At 52.0% G+C, this 19,868-nt stretch overlaps 7 protein-coding genes across 7 annotated transcripts; 4 read left to right on the top strand and 3 right to left on the bottom strand.

Annotated features, from left to right (window-relative positions):
• Positions 1-171: 171 nt before the first annotated feature.
• Positions 172-4,634, top strand: ASPVEDRAFT_88271 (uncharacterized protein; the record flags this gene model as incomplete). The annotated part of the gene is made up of 2 exons (XM_040818270.1): positions 172-1,183; positions 1,228-4,634. 2 exons carry the CDS (start codon positions 172-174, stop codon positions 4,632-4,634), a joined length of 4,419 nt encoding a protein of 1,472 aa, XP_040672770.1.
• Positions 4,635-5,144: 510 nt separating this feature from the next.
• Positions 5,145-8,509, top strand: ASPVEDRAFT_154933 (uncharacterized protein; the record flags this gene model as incomplete). Its single annotated transcript, XM_040808429.1, has 3 exons — positions 5,145-6,801; positions 7,452-8,345; positions 8,388-8,509. The coding sequence occupies exons 1-3, from the start codon at positions 5,157-5,159 to the stop codon at positions 8,504-8,506; spliced, it is 2,658 nt and encodes an 885-aa protein (XP_040672771.1). The 5' UTR covers positions 5,145-5,156.
• An 11-nt stretch (positions 8,510-8,520) lies between these two features.
• Positions 8,521-10,457, bottom strand: ASPVEDRAFT_876441 (cytochrome P450; the record flags this gene model as incomplete). The annotated part of the gene is made up of 5 exons (XM_040818114.1): positions 8,521-8,692; positions 8,741-9,048; positions 9,095-9,579; positions 9,650-10,226; positions 10,287-10,457. 5 exons carry the CDS (start codon positions 10,455-10,457, stop codon positions 8,521-8,523), a joined length of 1,713 nt encoding a protein of 570 aa, XP_040672772.1.
• Positions 10,458-10,792: 335 nt separating this feature from the next.
• On the top strand, positions 10,793-12,838 carry ASPVEDRAFT_876447 (uncharacterized protein; the record flags this gene model as incomplete). Its single annotated transcript, XM_040818115.1, has 4 exons — positions 10,793-11,274; positions 11,325-11,973; positions 12,016-12,536; positions 12,590-12,838. The coding sequence occupies exons 1-4, from the start codon at positions 11,083-11,085 to the stop codon at positions 12,836-12,838; spliced, it is 1,611 nt and encodes a 536-aa protein (XP_040672773.1). The 5' UTR covers positions 10,793-11,082.
• Positions 12,839-12,840: 2 nt separating this feature from the next.
• On the bottom strand, positions 12,841-14,914 carry ASPVEDRAFT_46392 (cytochrome P450). The gene is made up of 4 exons (XM_040813540.1): positions 14,569-14,914; positions 14,327-14,523; positions 13,219-14,265; positions 12,841-13,172 (listed from the first exon to the last, which is right to left on the bottom strand). The coding sequence occupies exons 1-4, from the start codon at positions 14,750-14,752 to the stop codon at positions 13,047-13,049; spliced, it is 1,554 nt and encodes a 517-aa protein (XP_040672774.1). The 5' UTR covers positions 14,753-14,914; the 3' UTR covers positions 12,841-13,046.
• ASPVEDRAFT_154935 (Zn(II)2Cys6 transcription factor domain-containing protein) lies at positions 14,569-17,117 on the bottom strand. The gene is made up of 3 exons (XM_040808430.1): positions 15,443-17,117; positions 14,929-15,399; positions 14,569-14,885 (listed from the first exon to the last, which is right to left on the bottom strand). Exons 1-2 carry the CDS (start codon positions 16,959-16,961, stop codon positions 14,954-14,956), a joined length of 1,965 nt encoding a protein of 654 aa, XP_040672775.1. The 5' UTR covers positions 16,962-17,117; the 3' UTR covers positions 14,569-14,885; positions 14,929-14,953.
• Positions 17,118-17,593: 476 nt separating this feature from the next.
• ASPVEDRAFT_141372 (uncharacterized protein) lies at positions 17,594-19,547 on the top strand (the record flags this gene model as incomplete). Its single annotated transcript, XM_040807741.1, has 5 exons — positions 17,594-17,817; positions 17,863-18,476; positions 18,520-18,772; positions 18,819-18,941; positions 18,986-19,547. 5 exons carry the CDS (start codon positions 17,594-17,596, stop codon positions 19,545-19,547), a joined length of 1,776 nt encoding a protein of 591 aa, XP_040672776.1.
• Between the last annotated feature and the right edge of the window lie 321 nt (positions 19,548-19,868).

The raw sequence follows: 19,868 nt of genomic DNA on the forward strand, positions 1-19,868 counted from the left end.
GGCTGAGCTGATATGACTGCGAGGCTGAGCCTGCCCCTCATTCAACTGTGATCGGCGAGAGCCGATTAAAACCCAGCACCCGCGCAATGTCGTTACTGCTGGATTATTGAGATTTTGCAAATGGTACGCTCTAGATCATAGATACAACCCCATGACAAAACCACCTTTAAGATGCGGCCAGCAAACCGCGACGGATTCGAGATCGCGATTATCTGCGCGCTGACCCTCGAAGCCGACCCCGTCGAAGCGCTCTTCGACGAGACGTACGATAAATTCGGTAGCATCTATGGGACAGAGCCTGAAGACAGCAATACCTACATCACAGGGAGAATCGGGCCGCATAATGTCGTGCTTTGCTACCTCCCCGGGATGGGGAAGGGGAGTGCCGCGTCTGCTGCTGCGAATCTTCGTATGAGCTACAGACAGATTCAGCTTTCGTTGCTGGTTGGTGTCTGTGGGGGAGTTCCTTTTCCTTCCAAGGAGGAGATTATCCTCGGCGATGTGATTATCAGCAATGGCATCGTTGAGTATGACTTTGGGAGACAGAATCCAGACGGCTTTCGGCGCAAGATTGATTCCACGGAGGCTTTAGGAAGACCGAGCCCTAAGATCAGATCGTTTCTCGCGGCCTTGAAGGGCCAGGCTGCGCGGGACGAACTACGAGAGCAGACGGGCCAGTATATTCAATCGTTGAAGATGAAGCAGACTCAGTGGCAGAGACCAAGCAACGACCAGGATGTTCTTTTCGAACCGTCGTATAGACATAAGCACTACAGCCCGAAGGAAGGTTGTATCTGCCTCTCTTGCCAGTCCAACAAGGACCCCATATGCGATCAAGCGTCAAAGTCGGACTGTATAACCCTCGGCTGTGCAGGGAGTGTCATCCACCGGGATCGACTCGCTGGAAGTGCGCATTCATCCATTCACATTGGAAAGTACGCCTCTGGTGACACGGTCTTGAAGTGTGGAGAGCACCGCGACAAGCTAGCATCTGCCGAGGGTGTTATTGCATTCGAGATGGAGGGCGCTGGTGTTTGGGATAATGGACCCTGCATCATTATCAAAGGAGTATGTGACTACGCCGACAGCCATAAGAACAAGATATGGCAGCCATATGCAGCTGCAGCGGCTGCATCTGCCTCCAAAGCGCTTCTTCAGCGCTGGGCTGTTGCGCCTCAACAACGTAAGTTGATAACTCGCATATACCTCCCATACTGACCAGTCAAGGTATATCAATGAAGCCCCAGACGTCTGACTTGTCTCTTGCCTTGCGATCCTATTACACCGCAGCTCGACGCCTGCAGGTACAGCGCATCTCTGGAGAACTATTACCAATGGACCGATGCTATATAAACATGGTCCTGATCAAAGAAGACCGCTCTTCCCGTCCGAAAGCATTGAATCTCCCCCTATGGTCGCGCCTCAAGGTCGACACAGTAAAGGAAGGAGAGCACGTATCAATCCCTACTCTGTTCACGGCAGCCAAGAGAGTTCTGATTCATGGCCGAGCTGGAGTGGGAAAGTCAACATTATGTAAAAAGATCATGCACGACCATATCAACGACGGCTTATGGAGGGACCTATTCGACTTGATACTTTGGATACCACTACGAAGGCTCAAGCGCAGCTCCCAACAGAATGGCACTTTAGAAAACGCTTTCTACGACTTGTATTTTTTGGATCGTTCAGATGGCCGCGACCTCGCAGCTGAGCTTAAAAACGCCATGGACAGCACTCAAAGGGACAGAATTCTATTGATTCTGGATGGACTGGACGAGGTATCGCAGGCGTGGGAACCTGAAACCCCAATGCATAATCTCCTTATACGGCTCCTGGAACATCCACGGGTCATCCTCACTTCCAGGCCGTACGGCTTGGGAAATAGCGACCTGGACTCGTTCGACATGCAGCTGGAGACAGTCGGTTTCACCGAGGACCAGGTTGAGGCGTATATCAAGATGGCTGCAAAGGGCGACCTCCAGAGATCCGACGATATACTGGCTTTTGTGACCAGCAATGAAATTATCCAACACCTCGTCCGCATCCCAGTGCAGTTGGACGCAGTTTGCTATAGTTGGGATCGCAATTTTATGTCCCGAGACAGTCCAAAGACAATGACCGTGCTCTATGAAGCAATCACCTTAAAGCTCTGGCAAAAGGATTTGTCCCTATTACAGCAATTGGTTCCTTCCAAGAACCTTACGGAAGACACGATACGGGGCTTCAGCATGGTCAAGATAGAAGGCATGATTCAACAAGAACTGAGACTTGTAGAGCTGCTGGCGTTTACTGGGATGCATAACGGGCTGGTTGAGTTCAGCGCAGATGATAGACAGCGGCTGTATGATGCTCTCCTCCAGCAAGGAATACTGATACCAGACCTACCAGAGTCAATTCTTAGAACAGTGTCCTTTCTCAATACATCAGACACCTCAGCCCTTGACTCGGATCAGACATATCACTTCCTGCATCTCACCTTTCAAGAATTCTTTGCTGCCCGGTACCTTGTTCGCCACTGGATGGAGAAGACAGAATTGGAATGTATAAATCTCAGCGAAAGGGCTCCTAGCATTTCTCATACGCAGCCCCAAGAATTTCTCCAGATCCATAAATACAACGCCCGGTATGACATTATGTGGCGGTTCACCACAGGCCTTCTCCAGGATTATCCCCCACAGAAGCACTGGAGCGAGGATCCGGTCAAGCATTACTTTGACCAGCTGGACTCTGAGCCTCGCGACATATTGGGCCCCGTCCATCAACGGCTGTTAACCCATTGTCTCAGAGAGGTGGTCCCCAGAGTGCTCAACAATGGGATTCGCGTTAGGATTGAGGATCAGTTGCTGTCCTGGCTGCTGTTCGAAGCACAAATGGGCAGGATGTCGGGACTGTTGGGCGACAAGGAATGTCCGGAACATCTTCCGCTTGAGCTGTTACAGAGACACTCGCCCGATGTCGATAGGAGTGTTATGTCTGCCTTTTCCCTTCGAACGAGTCTATCACCGGTTGCTCTCGAGAGGATACTGGCCCTTCTGAAGGAGGATGATGAGAACCTGCAGCACCTTGCTATCAATGTGTTTGCACGCCAGACACGCTGGCCGCCGGAAGCTATGGAAATCGTGTTTCCACTCAAGGTGCCTCATTGTCTTTCAATATTTGTCGATAAAATGGTGGAGCAGGTTGCTAACTTTCCGCACATCGTTGAACGTCTCCCTCTGTATCAGAAATCCGACGATTGGCGTGTCAGGCTTGCAGCAGGGAGGGCATTAGCCCGTCAGTCCATTCTACCACCAGACGGGCTGGACGCACTGTTGCTTCTGTTGCAAGACCCTGACAGCGAGGTGAGAGGTGGTGTGGTAGCTGAGATTCTTCAACCAAAACCCCTTGAATCCGCCCTTATCGAAGCCTTGATTCCACTATTCAGCGACGAGGATAGCAGTGTGCGGGCTGCTGCGGCAGAGGTCTGGGGACGTCAGGATCATATCCCATCAGACGCTCGCGATGGGCTTGAAAAGCTTCTACAAGACAAGGACGACACAGTAAAGGTCAACGCTGTTGCTTCGCTCAGTCGACACCAGCAAATTACTGCATCAGCATTCAGCCTCCTCGTCCCGGTGCTGAAAAAGGCCGAGTTTCCCGCGGTATCCAGCACTGTTAAGCGTGCGCTCAGCGCCTTGGAAGAGCAGAAGTCTTTACCACCAGACATCGTGGAAGTACTTATCGCGCTGCTGCAGGACGGGCGCGGCTTCATACAGCCTACAATCGCGAGAGTCCTCTCTCAGCAGCCGCCAGGCCTAACTGCGCCGGTGCACACCCTCCTGCATGATTATTCTATCCTGCGATTATATGCGGACGAGGTACAACCGCCTCCCATGCCACCAGATCACCAGGACAGCATACTTCGAATCTTCCGAGAAGCTGGCGCCGAGATGGTCATGGATACAGCGCACGCCTTTCGTAAACAGGCCCAACTATCCCCACAAACCGTTAATGGCCTGCTTCAGATTATGATAGCAGGTGACAACAAAATCCGCTCAAACTACTCGGCTTCGATCCTTTCCAATCAGTCTGTGCTGCCGGCGGAAATTAAAGACCAGCTCTTCAGGTTACTGGAGAGTGAATGCAGCACTAGTATAAAGAGTAATGCAACCGACGCACTGCGCAGGGAGACTGATCTGCCACCACAAGTCATCAAAGCCCTGCTTGCGGAGGCGAAGAAGGACACTTCGCAATCCGCGCTTTATACTCTATCTAACCAAGCGAATCTACCACCGGCGATACTGGAAGAGATCCTCCCGATCCTGAATTCGAAGGATTCTGGATCGAAAATGCAGGTTGCGACCTTAACAATGAAATATCCCCAGATTGTCTCCAAGATGTCCGCAAAATACTGGGGTCCTTTGTATAAGGTGTGGTTAGAGAGAGCCATTAGCGAGAAGATTAGCTGGACACTCAAGGGTAATTGCCTTTCTGCAGATACCTCTAATGGTGTAACAGAAGTCCACTTTGATCGTGCGCAGCTCGTCGCTTTCAGACGCGAGATCCGGCGCGCACAGCTTGAACTGCGCATTCCAGCTGATACCCTGCTTCCTGAACCTCGATGGCAGGACTGGTTTATGAGTTTGGTGTCGTAAAGGAAGATCAGTGCTCGGTAATATAGACGTATATGGTTGCTTGGACTGGTTCTAGGCTGGGAAAGAATCAATATAAAGAAGAAGTATACACTCGATCTATAGAAAGCCCATGCACATACAGTTCATTTTCCCCTTCTCAGCCTCAATATCTGCATCCTGATCTGCAAAGTACTTTAACACACCATCCAACACAGGTCATCGTGGATCTCATTCGGTACCGCTCAGTAGCTATGAGACATGTTCAGAGCAAATTGCGAGCCAGGCTGCCTGCCGATAATACGGACCATGGACAAAAACAAGCAGGAATGTAGCTTTTCTAGATCATAGTCGCCATTGCCGCTGACCGACCAGGGTGGGGACTGATGGCTGTGCCGTGTTCCTGGCTTGTTCCATGGTATTGTGTCCACGCCATGCACTCGTCGTGTCATCATTCCTGACTGCTTCGGTGGCGAGATCATAGTTGTAGACTGGCTGCAGGAAGTCAATGACAGAATAATTGCTTTGAGTAGTGCAGTCTACACCATGAGTTCTATCAACGACTACTTCGACCTGGGATCCTACAGCCGGCCGATATCCACCAGCTCCAAGGAAGCTCAGGCCTGGTTCGATCGGGGTCTCATTTGGGCGTACAGCTTCAACCACAATGAAGCGGTAAAATGCTTCGAAACAGCCGTCTCGCACGATCCCGCCTGTGCGATGGCCCACTGGGGCGTAGCCTTTGCATCGGGGCCGAATTATAACAAGGCGTGGCAGCTTTTCGACCATGAGGACTTGGTCGCGTCTGTGCAGAAGACCTACAATGCATCCCGGCGAGCGATGGAGTTGGTCGATAATGTATCGCCCTTTGAACGCGGCTTAATTGAGGCAACGCAACATCGGTATGAGCGTGAGCATGATGTTGACTGGGACCGGTATAAGGCCCGCGATGCAGCCTATGCAGACGCTATGAAGCCTTTCTATGAAAGCTTCCCCGACGACCTGGATGCATGCACGCTCTACGCCGACGCGATGATGAACATGACCCCCTGGCAGCTCTGGGACCTGGACACCGGCAAGCCAGGCGAGGGAACCAGGACATGGGAAAGCAAGGCTGTGCTAGAGCACGGATTAAGCCTACCAGATGCCCGATACCACCCAGGGCTCCTGCACATGTACATCCACTGCATTGAGATGAGCCCCTGGCCGGAACTGGGGCTGAATGCCGCAGACGACCTGCGCAATCTCGTACCGGATGGAGGACACCTGCAGCATATGCCCTCGCATCTCGACGTGCTGGTGGGCGATTACCGGCGCGCAATAGCATCAAACTACAGCGCCACCATCGCGGACGAGAAATTCGTTGCGAAGCATGGTAGTATGAACTTCTACTCTTTTTACCGCATGCACAACTACCACTCTCTGATCTATAGCGCCATGTTCGCTGGGAAAAAGACCGCCGCTTTTGAAACACTCGGTCGTATGGAGGCTACTCTCCCTGTTGACGTCCTCCGCGTCGAATCCCCGCCTCTGGCAGACTGGCTCGAGACCTTCTTCGCCGTCCGTCCACACGTCATGGTCCAATTCGGCATGTGGAAGGACCTTCTCGCCCTCCCTTTACCCAATGAACAGGATCTACTCTGTGTAACAACCGCAACAATTCACTACGCCAAGGGCATCGCCGCATCCGCCCTGGGAAACATCCCACAAGCAGAGAAACACCGGGACCTCTTCCAAGCAGCGTGCAAGCGCGTCCCCGCTTCAAGGAAAATGTTCCCAAACTCCTGCATCGATATCCTAGCCGTCGGTGACGCAATGCTCGATGGGGAGATCAGCTACCGCAGGGGTCAGTACGAGGATGCCTTTGCGCACCTCCGCGAAGCCATATCACGAGCAGACAGGCTGATCTACTCAGAGCCGTGGGGGTGGATGCAGCCCGTGCGGCATGCGTATGCGGCGCTGCTGCTGGAGCAGGGGCTTGTCGAGGAGGCGGCGGAGAGTTACTGTGATGATTTAGGGTTGAATGGGGTGTTGCCGCGTGCGCATCGGCATCCGGGTAATGTCTGGGCGCTTACGGGGTATTATGAGTGTTTGGTGAAGTTGGGGAGGGAAAAAGAGGCGAGGTTAATTAAGCCTTCGCTGGATGTTGCGAGGGCTGTTGCGGATGTTGATGTTGAGTATTCTTGTTTCTGTAGGGGAGTAGATAGGTGAAGTCGTGTTTGTTCATATCATTTGCCTTGCCATTCCTGTCAAGTCTTTGTGGGATGTTTACTTTTATATTGACTATAGCACGGCAGTTCTATGCCGGACTATGGAGGATGGGAAAAGAAACTAGGGCAAGTCTGCGAGTTTACAGTTCGTACTTATATAAACTCTTCTCCATGTATTAGCTTTGAATCTTGAGTCCCTTCAGGTGCTTTATTGTTCTTCATGCGTAACGATCCTAAGCCAGGCCATTCTGTATGAACGTATATATATATATATAAACCTGCTAGACCCTGTATAGCGTCACATGACTGAATAGTCGGTCAACAAATATCAGTCCATCCCACCATCTTCCATCGAACGATACCCTCTGCCGCAATGATGCAGTATTTTTTAAACTTGCCCAATGAGATTCTATTCCTCATATTCAAGCAGCTGTCAACAATCAAAGATGCGCACCACCTTGCCCAGTGCTGCTCACAGCTAAATCGGCTCTTCACAGCACCAGCAAACAGACGAGACATTCTCCGGTCTATCACTGATGTGCCATCCCGCCCTGAATACAGCTTAGATGAAGCTTTTTCGGGTATTTTCTAGTCAGATACTAATACAATATGCGTGACTAACATCATGCAGTGCTACTCCAGGTCGGCCCGTTTAGATGGCGGATACCTGGAGAAAAAGACTCCACGTCCATTCTAATCGTTGCTGAATACAACAACGCACCTCATTGGGGGCGAAAATGGGACCTGGCTACTCTCCAGCGCCGAGACAAAGAGCGTACCTTCAAAGCCGTATTGGATCACTTTCTTATCCAATTCGAAGAGATTGATCTAAACCGGTGGATCAAGCCTACCTTCACCGAGCGTATCCTGGGAAATGCATCTCGTCGGCAGAAGATGATCTTACGTGACTTAGAAAAATCCAAGGAAGAAATTACTGACCTGTTTACTGAGAAAACAGTGATTGCTCTTGCAATTCACGCTCTCTTTCTTGTCCAGGAGATGTCCATGCTTGAGACAGGGCAACCCCATCTTACAGAAGAGGAAATATTCAAAGACGGAGGCCCGGTGGAATTCTTCGACGACGAAGACAACTCGCAACCTGGCCCGCCTCTTCCTAATGTGACACTTGATAGACAAGAGAACTGGGTTAAATCAAGTGGCGGTAAATGCTGTCCTGATAACGTCCGGCTTCCGAATGTATTGGCACATATTTCCCAGCTGTCGTTGTCACTGCTGGATACCCAGGACCCGCGCAATTGGCCGACAGTAGTTTATGTTCTCCTCCTGCTTAGCCGTATTCGAAGGGCTTTATACCCCAGCCAGCCCTGGATGAAGAAGATTCGTAGTGCAGCCAACGCGATCACCCCGCTATTTGAAGACGTGGCGCGGTATTTCTATGTCTGTACTGATGGTGGCTTTGTCTTGAGTCCGACATGGAATGAGGAGAAGTATGCGGTCTTGGTAGGGCGCTGCAGGGCGAGTGTTAAGCAGGGGGCCATACTTCGCAGACTATGGGCTCGCAATTGTAAGTTCCCTCCAACTTGGATGTCTTATACTGACATATTAGATGCCCCTGTACAACTCGCGGAATGGGATAGTTATGAAAAATACAGAGGCATAGATGGCTTTGCTAACAAGGTGGACTTCTTTTCCAATGGATCTGACTGGCCTGAGGTAGCACAATAGAACGATACGTTGGTCTACAAATTCTCCTGCGCATAGTATGTACTCATCCGGTACTTCGACTCGCCATCATACCTCGCCAGATCGTGTAAAGCCTGCTCTCCCTCCCGCTCAATTGTTGCACGAATCTCTTCACTGCGAGGCGTAATACTGCATTCGAACGGATTAGGGCGCATGTTAAGTCCGTTCCTATACAGTCAGCACACTTCATCTGGTACGGAGTAGACAGATACATACGTATAATCGAAGATATCAACCGTAATCTCATTCCCCTTCTCATCCCTCGCCTTCTCAATCTTAAACCCCCACAGTAACCGTGCTATCGTGATGAAGGTGCCCTGCTCCGCTAGACCCTGTCCACTGCACACGCGCCGTCCCCATCCAAACGTCATATATCCCTTCTCTCCGGGGAAGGGCCGTGAATCTGGGCTTCCTGGCATATACCGATCTGGCTTAAACCGGTCTGGATCAGGGAATTCACGCTCGTTGTGGTGGATTGCCCAAACATTCCCTTGCACCCATGTTCCTTTTGGGATTAGGTATCCCTATACTGTTAGTACTTATAGAACACTTAATGACAGAGGTATATACCTTGTATACATCATCCTGAATCGGCGCATGCGGCTGGCCCCCAATGATAGCAACAGACCTCCACCGAAGAACCTCCTTCACAAACGCCTTGACATAAACAAGCTCAGCCTCGTCCTCAAACGCCGGGCTCCGATGCGGCCCAACAACACGGTCAAGCTCCTCCCATGCCCTAGACAACGTCTCTGGAAACGCACAGCACGCCAGCGCAAACGTCACAAGCGTCGAACTGGATGTATCGCTCCCTGCCCCAAACAAATTTCCCGAGAGAGAGGAGATTTCCATCTTGGAGAGGTTGTATTTGGGTGCTTCATCGAAGATGCGCTGCGCGTAGCATGGTTCGTCTTGTTTCTGTTTTGCTGTATTCGAGTCTTTCTCTGCATTTGCTGCTTCTTCAGCCAGAGCGTAGAAGAATGGTCGTCCCCGTCCTTGACCACCCCCTAGTCCTTGTTTCCAGGGGGCGATACAATTCGGGAATTTGGCAAGGACTACAATCCACACATCAGCACCTCCCAACCATTAAAATCCAAAGTAAAGTAAAGTAAAGAAAGTGCATACTGGGAAAACTCTCCATAACCATCGGCGCGCCCTTCCCGGGCACATTCAGCTCCGCAGCGCGCTGCATAACAGCAATAACCTCCGTAACAATCGGATCCATATAACTCTTCACTCTCCTGCCGAATCCAATAATGGATACCACACTGGTCGCGTACCGCTCGAAATGCCTTACATACTCTTTCGGCTGTTTAAGCAAATCATACGCAACGAGTCTGCTCTCGTCGTTCTGGAACCCGCGATACTTGCGCACTTGCTGTAAACCCACGCCCATGTGTGTGAGCTTTCGGTGGAGCCGCCACCGATCGCCGTAGTACATGTTCACGAGGTTTGACTGGCCGGCGCCGAGTTCGGCGAAGACGACCATCCTCGGTCGAGAGGCGTAGAGGGCGGCGCGTTTGTCGAGGAGGGCGTGGGTAGTCCAGGCGTCGCAGAGCCAGATTGTGGGGCGGCGGCCGGTCCAGAAGGTTAGGATTGGGGTGTTGTATTGCTTTGCGAGGGATTCGAAGTAGAGCCAGGGTTTGGATGGGGGGAGGAGGTGCGTGTTGCCGATTAGGGGGAGGGGGAGGGGGCCGGGGGGCTGTTGATGTTAACATTCCATTTCATGTATTGTGGGTATGGATTTTATGCCAGGGCTTGCCATTTGGAAATGCAGATACAGCATATACCCATAGTCGATTATCAAGGCTAAGGCGAGCAGGGCTAAGATCGGTTTGGTTACCGCTGCAAGGTCTATGCTCCATCCAGGGTAGCTCAGGAGACGCTGACCCTGAACGAGTGCAACGAGCTGTTCAAACTGTTCAGCAAGCATGATGTTTGTCAGTTTAGAAAAGAGAACTGCTTCAACGTGGGCATCAGCTGTATATAGGATCCCCACATCCCCGGATAACGAGACGCGGGCATCAGATTCACGATGCCAGGATCGTCTGCTGTGATCGACCAGTTATTCCTCTGGGCTTGGAGTAGCCCCACATGCTAGACAGTTAGACACGTATTGGGAGGAAGAGGAAGCAGGATGCAGGATGGCTGGAGTGGTGCATCACAGAGGTACGGTGTACATCAGTGTACTGCAGCCCGGTGTTTGAAACAAGAGGCAGGCCGCAAAGGGACCTGACTAGGTCAATTGCATCAGAGCAAGCCAGGGATATCTTGATTCAATTATCAGTGTACTCAGAGTGAAGACATTGCTGGTGAGGCTGAACCGCCACATACCTACTCCAACCCGGGGATCCTGCGTGTGGGGGACAACACGATTGACACGCCTGACTCGTGCACATTCCAATCGAAGGCAGAACGAGATCCCTGGAGGTGGGGGATCTCCCTATTCAGACATCTCGGCATATTCTTCTAGCCGGTCAATGATGTGGGGATCACTTAAGAGCATCGTTCCCTGCTTCGGAGTATACCTGGCTCTGTAGACTGTTTTCAAGCGCAATATGGAAACCAGCATAGACACAACAACTCTCTGGCAGAACCGGAAATGCCTCTTCCTGTGCTCCCTCGTCTCGATGGCGAATCTACAGTACGGATTCGATCTCGCCGCCGTCGGCTCTCTCCAAGCCATGCCCGGCTTCCTCAAAGTATTCGGCTACGCAGACCCTTCAGCCGAGGGGGGATACGCAATTGACGTCCGCACCCACCTACCTATACCTTATTATGCAAAAGCTGACGATTGCAGAGCACCGTCCAACAACTAATAACCTCCCTCTTAACCCTCGGCTCGTTCGTCTCCTCCCTCGTCGCGGGCCTCTTCGCAACATATCTCGGCCGCCGACAAGCCCTCTGGCTCGCATGCCTCGTCAACGCAATCGCATGCGCAATCCAAATAGCCGCCCCCTCAGCCGGCGTCCTCTACCTAGGCCGTCTCCTGCTCGGCTTCGCAAACGGGTTCCTCGTGACCTTCTCCAACATCTATACCTCTGAGGCTTCGCCGGCGCATATGCGCGGCGTGATGGTCGCGCTGTTCGCGTACTGGGTGAATATCGGGAGTATTATGGGTGCGGCGGTGGATAATAAGACTAAGGAGAGGATGGATGAGCTGTCCTATAGGATTCCGTTGGCTTGTCTTTATGCCGTGCCGACGGTGTTGGCTGTAGCGTTGTTCTTTGTGCCGGAGAGTCCGAGGTGGTTGTTACATAGAGGGAAGGAAAGAGATGCCAGGAAGGCATTGGAGGTGCTTAGAGGGAGGAGTTATGCGCAGTTACGGTCGAGTCGTGAGGGTGAAGTCGGTCCGTCGTTGCTGGAGATCGAGTGGGCGGAGATGGTCAAGGGGGTTGAAGAGGAGAAGCGCACTGAAGGTGATGTTGCTGCGTTGGATATGTTCCGGGGTATGATCCTCATTGCAGCACATTAATTATCATGTTTTACAGTTCTAATATGTGCAGGAGTCGACCTCCGCCGAACACTGCTCTGCTACGGCATGATCGGCTGCCAAACAGCATCAGGCGTGTGGTTCCTCATCGGCTACCAGACCTACTTCTTCACGGTCACGGGCATAACAAAGGCGTTCGAATTCTCCATCATGAACACCTGCTTCGGCTTCCTGGGCGTGAACATCGGCATGTACGCCATCCGCGAGCTGGTCGGCCGGCGCTCAATCCTCATCATCGGAGCTGTAGCCTGTGGACTCTGCCAGCTGGGAAGTGCCATCGCAGCAAGCATCGACCCTGATTCCCTAGCAACCGGACAGACGCTTGTTGGACTGACGGCGCTTTTTATGTTCTTCTACAACGGCTGCGTCGGCGCTGCAAGTTACCCCGTTGCGACGGAGCTCGTGAGCTCGCGACTTAGGGCTTGGACGGTAGGCACTGCGACCTCGCTGGGATACCTGCTGGCTTGGCTGGTGAATTTCTGTACGCCGTACTTTATCAATCCCGAGCATCTGGACTGGGTAGGCCATATATATCCACCTATTGCATCGTTTGTTAATACTAACACACTTAGGGCGCGCAATACGGGTACATCTGGGCCGGCTCGAACGCGGTCTGCGTTGTCTTCTTCTACTTCTTCATGCCGGAGATGAAGGGCCGGTCGCTGGAGGAGCTGGATGAGATTTTTGCTGCGAGGGTGCCGGCTCGGAAGTTTAAGGGGTATCAGTGTTTGATTCGTGATGCGGCGAGGATTGATGCTGTTAATGCGGAGGGACTGCAGGAGAAGGAGAAGAGTGAAACTGGAGTTAAACAGGAATTTTAAAGGGGATGTTGAAGTTCTTATACTGTCCCTATCTTAAGTAACAAAGCCAGCAGTTGCTAACGCAGAGATATTTCATTTTGCTGATTGAATGAAGAAAGGACATGTATTCCTTTCGAAATTTGCCCAGGCATAAAATATACAACTTATTATAGATCAGTCGCCCAGTGCGACGAGAAATTATGTTAATTGCATATAATTGTCGATCTTATTAATCCCGGTTTGCCCTCTCCATAACGTGCACCCACATATTCGAGATCGCAAAGAGCCCAAGATGATTCCGCACATCCCAAGGGTGCGTCGGATCCATAAGCGCTATATCAAAGTTGCGCAGGAGCTGTCCAGTCAGTCAACAAGCCATACACGTAGGGCTGATTGCTCACCTCAAACACCGTCTTCCCAAGCTCAATCTGCGCCACCGGCCTGCCCAAGCACCGGAAATGCCCATGTCCAAACACCAAGTCGTTGGTTCGTATCATGCGGGCATACTTAGTCGGATCTGGATAAGACTCCAGCCACCGCTCAGGTCGGAACGCTTGTGCGTCTTGACCGTAGATCTGCTCGCTGCGGTGCATGGCATATGCAGAGTACCCGATACAGACGCCATCGCCGCCGGGGATGAATACATTCTCGCCGTCAACGACAACTGTATCCCCATCTTTAGGAACATCGCGCGCAAAGATATTTGAAACAGGGGTGAGGACACGCGTTGATTCGCGGATTACAGCTTGCAGATATGGGAGTTTGGCAGCTTGAGCGGCTGTAATAAGACCGGTTCCGGTAGTAGACGTGTTTAGAATGGAAGCAGGAGCATCCCCTCGGGCAACAGTATCATCAATCTCGCGCTGCAGTTTACCATACACCCGTGGATTCGTGATGACATGCAGAAGCGTACCCCTGATTGCAGCAGCAGTGGTATCGGAACCTGCGATAATCTGCTCCAGAGCTTCAGAGCGCAACTCATCGCCCGACAGCGCATGGCGCATAAACGAAGCCAGCATATCCGATTTCTCCTTGTTGGCGCTGGTTGAGAAGAAACTGGCTGCGCGCTCGTCGACGACACGAAATGCCGACGCCATCATCTTGCCGAATCCATTGTTATCACTAGGCGAGGGGGCAATGAATCGCCCGAGAATCGGTGCCTGGGCTATCCAGCTGAATCCCAGTGCTAGCGCTGTGTTGCCAATAGCAAGTCCCTCCTCGCTGGACTGGAGGTAGTTGTCCGTATCGGTATCGCTCTGGAGCATACCGAACGTCTTGCCCAGACCGACAGAGCTGATCACATCGAGAGTGAAATACTGCACCTTTTTCGCGAGATCCATGGGGACGATGCAGGTTGAGGAGAGATATTTTGATCGGATGAGATGGAGGAGTTCGGAGAGTCGTTCGTCGACGGACTTCTCGAGGTCGAGATTCTCTCGCCCTGAATACTACAATCGCCAGCACAGTTAGTCGCAGACTGTAAAAGCCGTTGGCAGGTAGGAAGGATACCCCCGGCGCCATCTGCTTCCTCCGCGCCTCGTGCTTAGCATTATCCGTCTGGCTAAAGACGTTATCCCGCTGGTACTCAATCCGCGCAGCATTGTAATACCAGTCCGAGCGCTTATAGCCGGGCTTCGTGTTAACGTGCATCCAGACCTCTGGGGACGAGGTGATGAGGATCCGGGGTGCAACGCGCGCAATGGGACCTGCTGTCTTAGCTACGTTCGAAACCTTTGGTCTATAGGTAGTACCGTATTTCTCGCTGACATCGGCATACCACTTGTGGCAGTTGCCGCTGAGCATTGCCAGGCTGTGTGGCCAGTCTGAGATGGCTGTCCATCGAGGGCCGGGGAAGTGGCGCAGTTTGGTATAGCGGGTTATGCTGAAGATGCAAATGGCTACCAGGGAACAGATAATTGTTGTGGACAGCGACATGATGAAGTCTGGGGTTGCAGAGTCCCAGGATCCTGGGTGACAGCTGTCAGATGCAGCTTGAAACGCTCACGAAGTTTAATTGTGCGGGGTCGGTGATGGACATCGTAAATGCCGAATGAGATCGCTGGTGATATCAGCCGTTGCCACGAGTGACAATGCCATTGTCTATGACCCACTTAGTCTCTTAATACTTATAATTAATTACGTTGTGTCGGTCCAGCATTCAGACAGCACGTCGCCATGCCTCCGCAGCAAAGAGCTAAACGCAGCCTTCGTAACCTGCTCCCCGCCGACCGTGACATCGAGCGATGCCAACGATTTCATGAGGGTGTCTATTTGCTGTTTCCAGATCAAGTTGTCCTGTTCACCATCGGTGAGGTGGATATCAATCATCGCCTCGATGGCCTTCTCAAATGTCGTTGCGGTTAGGCTCGGGGTGATATGGTAGGAGATGATAGGGACGTCTGCGCGTAGACCATTCTGGAGGTTGAAAGCTTCCTCTGGGACCAGAGAGAGCAGGCGCTGTGCTGTCTTAGTGACTGACGAGATTGCCTCGAGACGGTAGGATTGGATTTGTGATATGAGGTCTGGGTCGATTGATTCAGCGAGGATAAGGACGCTGAGGTCCCAGAATAACGTTATCGATACTGAGATGTTAGTAGTTATATAAATATCGGAGAAGAGGAATACCAGAAGAGGCCTTTGAGCCGGTTGAGAGGTGCTCGAGGCTTTCTATACAGCGATTCATGAACGGGCGGAATGTCTGGTTGAACTCTTCTACAGCGGTTATCGTGGAGACAACTTCAGGGAGAGATACTGCAGAATTAAGAGATTCTTTTACTCTCACGATCTGCCTCCAGACATAGAATGCCTGTGCGACCGCTCTGCGACAGACACCAGGGATATCGTCTAGATCCTGGTGGATGGCACCGACCGCGTCCAGTTGGATATCCTGCGATGCCTTTGTATGGGATGCAGATGGAAGCTTGCAGGAATGGCTGCCTGTAAGAGCAGCCCCGATATCGCGGATATACCCAGCCCAGGAAACAACACTAAGACTGGCTTCCAAGAGTGCACTATATGTCGAATGTGGCCCAAGTATGCCGCAATACTCATTCACAAGACTTTGCAAATACTGAAGATGCTCCAGCCCTGTGTTTAGAAATTCATGGGGCGATTTCGGCTTTCCCGGAATGGCAATTCCGTCGAAGAGAAGGATGGCGTAGACAATTCTGAAGGACTTTATAGATTGCGCACTCTGCAGGATTGATCGCGCTTCAAACCAGGTATCATGGTATGCATTATTTAATGAGTCCATGGATCCACTCTCAGTAGAAAGCCACTGCATCGAGAAGGCCCTCAAAACTGCCTTCAACGCCTTGGCCGACAGCTTCTTATCAGACTGCGACAGTCGGTTCCCATAAAGACCACCAAAATGGTCTAGGAAGCGTACAACGCCAAGCGAAGTCATTTGGAACCCGGCTCTTGACGGAGTCACTTGCACAGCCAGTTCCTTTTCCGCGGATCCAGCGGGTGTAGACAATCCACTTGATTGCGGACTGTGTTCGTCTCCTAGTTGGTACCGCGAGGCTGTCGCGTATAGGTTACACTCGAAGTCGACGAATCTGGAAGCACAGCCAGTCACAATGGCATTGTGAATGCAAGATAGACGGCCCTCAAGAATGGTTGCATCTACCTTCGTGTTTAACAAGTATATTGGACTGTTGGGCGAGGAGCCGACCATTGAGTGGCTGATATATACTGCAGGTCTTTCTCTCGTTCTGGTTAATTGATCATCAGAAGTCCCTGTGATGTTCGCAGGATCTATCAAGGACGGATCGACAAGCGAGAATGTGGATTGATTGTTCTCATGGCTATCTTGGCCAGCATCCATGTCCAGCCACGAGGCCCAGACATCTTGGTCTGGCGTGGCGGGCTCTGCGGTCAGGCCACTGGCGAATCCTTCGTCGGCCTGCAGAACATTAGATGGTGAGTGGAGCAGGCTGCGCTCGAGCCCGGTCCCTCGCCTATTGGACGTTGTCTTAGTTGTCTTGGATGCTGCAAACTCGAAGGTGCAGGAGCGGTTGTGATGCTGGCAATTGACGCAGCGGGTCTCGCCTGGTGCATTATCCAGGGGGGCGAAGAAGCAGCGCCGTTTTACGCGACGGCAGGGATCGCAGCTGGTGTTTTGGCGGCGTCTTGATATCATGGTTTGGTGTTTGGAAGTGTTCAAGATGGTTGTTCATGTTCATGTTGGAAGAGAAGATCATCAGTGATGACTCATCCTGCTGGTCTGCCTTACCATTTCACCAACTCAATACAATAAATTCAAGTAATATACTACAATGCGTGTCTGAAATAATTCATGCTGGATCGGTTGAATTGAGTGCCAGTCAGCAGCTCAGGCTGTGGTACAATTGCCAAGTGACTGTTACTTCCGCCGACATCGCTTCGCATAGGCCATGTACGAGTGGGCTCTGGATCCCTGCAGCGAACTTTGCAACCAACAGAGAGCTGGCTGGGGATGTTCATTGGAGAAGTAATATCGGGCGATTCCGACTTTTCCTCTTGCACCGGTTCCTTATCCACTCTTTGGCTTTAGCTGTCTTGGCTTCATTTCGTAGAGCGAGTCAAGGGAATGTCTGCCCAGCCTTCTAAATCCTTCGCGCGACTGACTCGTCAAAGTCGCCCTGATTGGACTAGACTGAATGTTCTTGATCAGATAATGCCGGCCTTTATCTGATCATCTGATACGAGGCACCCCCCACCCCTTCTGGAATCCCCTGCGGAAAATATTTCTCTCCTGCCCATCTCCCTTCAGTCATTGTGAACTCGCAGCTCATGGAGAAATCAATCGCGTCGGGCCAGGAGCCTGGTCAGACACAGGTCACGCCTGCTGGCGACAGAATCGACCCTGTTGACAATGACAATGGCCCTAACCAGGTCGTCGACGATGAGAAAGCCCTGTCAGACAAGGACTCGGCGGAATTCCAGGGTGGTGTGCAGCGTGTGCGCGCAATCACCACCGTTCTATCAACGCAGACACTGATTCTCCTCTTCGTCTTGTACGTTTCCTCTGCTATGAGACCATGACGACCGCTAATTTGCAGACTCTGGCTGGTATCCTTCGTCGACGCATTGCTAGGCTCCATGCAAACCACGCTGAACCCATGGATCACCTCCTCGTTCGAGAAACACGGGCTGCTCTCCGTCGTCAGCATCGTCTCGGTCATCCTAGGCGGTTCCTCGAAGCTGACCCTGGCCAAGATCATCGACATCTGGGGCCGAGTCGAGGGCTTCCTCTTCATGCTCGTCCTGATCATCATCGGGCTGATCCTAAAAGCCACCTGCACGACAGTCGAGATGTATGCCGCCGCGCACACGCTCTACTGGGTTGGACATATCGAGCTGCTGTACGTCGTCGAGATCATGCTGGCGGATATGACGTCGCTCAAGAATCGAATGATCATGATCGGGATTAATGGCACGCCTGGGATCTGCAGTACCTTTGCGGGGCCTAAGATTGCGCAGTTGTTCTATGATAACCTGAACTTCCGCTGGGGGTTTGGGTCGTTTGCGATTATTATGGTCGGAGTGTGTTTTCCGGTTGTTATTGTCATGTTTCTCATGCAGCGCAAGGCTGAGCGGTTCGGGACATATGTCAAGGAGCGCTCGGGGAGGACTCTCTGGCAATCGATTGCACATTATACAGTGGAGTTTGATGGTGCGTATCTTCCCCTTTATAGTGGACGAAGCTAACATTACAGTCATCGGCATTGTCCTCATCACGGCGGTCTTCTCCCTCATCCTCCTCCCCTTTAGTATAGCGTCCTACGCGCCCAAAGGCTGGGCCAGCGGGTATATCATCGCCATGGAAGTCGTCGGCGTCGCCTGCATCCCAGCCTTTTACATCTGGGAGAAATACTTCGCGCCGGTCCAGTTCCTGCCGTGGAAGTATCTCAAGGAGCCGACGATCATCGGCTCGTGCATGCTGTACCTGGTTATGTTTGCATCGTCGACGTGAGTACCCCTTACACTGTCCATATTTTCCTGCTAACATGTGCAGTACCTGGAATGCGTATTTCAGCTCGTACCTGCAGGTCGTCAACAGACTGGATCTGACCACAGCAAACTACGTCCTGAACGCGTATTCTCTGACCTCGTTCATCTTCAGCCCAGTCTTCGGCTTGTACGTCTCCAAAATCAACAATAGTGCATATTCTAATTATATAGGTTAATTCGGTATACCGGCGAATTCAAATACACCGCCATGGCCGGAATCCCCATCCTGCTCCTCGGCACAGCCCTGCTCGTCCCCTTCCGCACCCCATCCACACACATAGGCTTGATAACAATGACCCAAGTCCTCGTCGGGCTAGGAACCTGCATATTCACCGTCTGCAGCCAGCTGGCACTGATGACCGTAGTAACGCACCAGGAAATCGCCGTCGTGATCGCCATCTGGGGCCTCTTCGGCTCCATCGGGTACAGCGTGGGCGCGGCCATCGCCGGCGGGATCTGGAATAATGTTCTCGAGCCACAGCTTTACGAGCGGCTGCCGGAGGGGAAGAAGGATCTTGCAGCGAGTATCTTTGCCAGTCTGGGGACGCAGATTGGGTATGCGGATGGCACCCCGGAGCGCGCGGCGATTGTGGGTGCTTATGCGGATGTGCAGAGGAAGATGGTCATTGTGGGGGTTTGTCTGGTGCCGCTTTGTGTGGCTTGTACGTGGTTCTGGAGGGGGGTGAATGTGAAGAGGTTGGAGAGGGAGCAGACGAGGGGGAATATCTGGTAGTCTTTCTAGTGTATCTATCTGGATGGTGTTGCTATCAGTGGTAGCTATCTCAGCTTATATCCAGCATAAACCTCTCCACACATCCAACTACAAACTCAGGGTTACTCAAAAACGGCGAGTGTCCCTCCTGGCATCGCTCAACCCGGAACGCCCCCTTGCCCTGCGCAATCATCCGCTCCTGCACAGACGGCGGGAGTGCCTTGTCGTTCTCGCAGACAATATACGTACTCGGAATCTCCAGATACGCCGTATACGTTACGGGTACAGACAATGGACCCGGCGGAAACGATCCAAGCATATCCAGCGCCTCTTTCACATCGA

Source organism: Aspergillus versicolor (genome assembly GCF_001890125.1).
Source record: "Aspergillus versicolor CBS 583.65 unplaced genomic scaffold ASPVEscaffold_12, whole genome shotgun sequence".
Lineage (NCBI taxonomy): Eukaryota > Fungi > Ascomycota > Eurotiomycetes > Eurotiales > Aspergillaceae > Aspergillus > Aspergillus versicolor.

What these genes read in the sequence shown, in the direction of transcription:
- ASPVEDRAFT_154935 (XM_040808430.1), bottom strand. Translation starts at nt 16,961, where the DNA reads ATGATATCAAGACGCCGCCAAAACACCAGCTGCGATCCCTGCCGTCGC. An exon ending in CGGCTCAAAGGCCTCTTCTG is followed by an intron (nt 15,400 to 15,442) that starts GTATTCCTCTTC and finishes CTAACATCTCAG; the next exon opens with TATCGATAACGTTATTCTGG.
- ASPVEDRAFT_46392 (XM_040813540.1), bottom strand. Translation starts at nt 14,752, where the DNA reads ATGTCGCTGTCCACAACAATTATCTGTTCCCTGGTAGCCATTTGCATC. An exon ending in GGAAGCAGATGGCGCCGGGG is followed by an intron (nt 14,266 to 14,326) that starts GTATCCTTCCTA and finishes TGGCGATTGTAG; the next exon opens with TATTCAGGGCGAGAGAATCT. An exon ending in TTGGGAAGACGGTGTTTGAG is followed by an intron (nt 13,173 to 13,218) that starts GTGAGCAATCAG and finishes CTGACTGGACAG; the next exon opens with CTCCTGCGCAACTTTGATAT.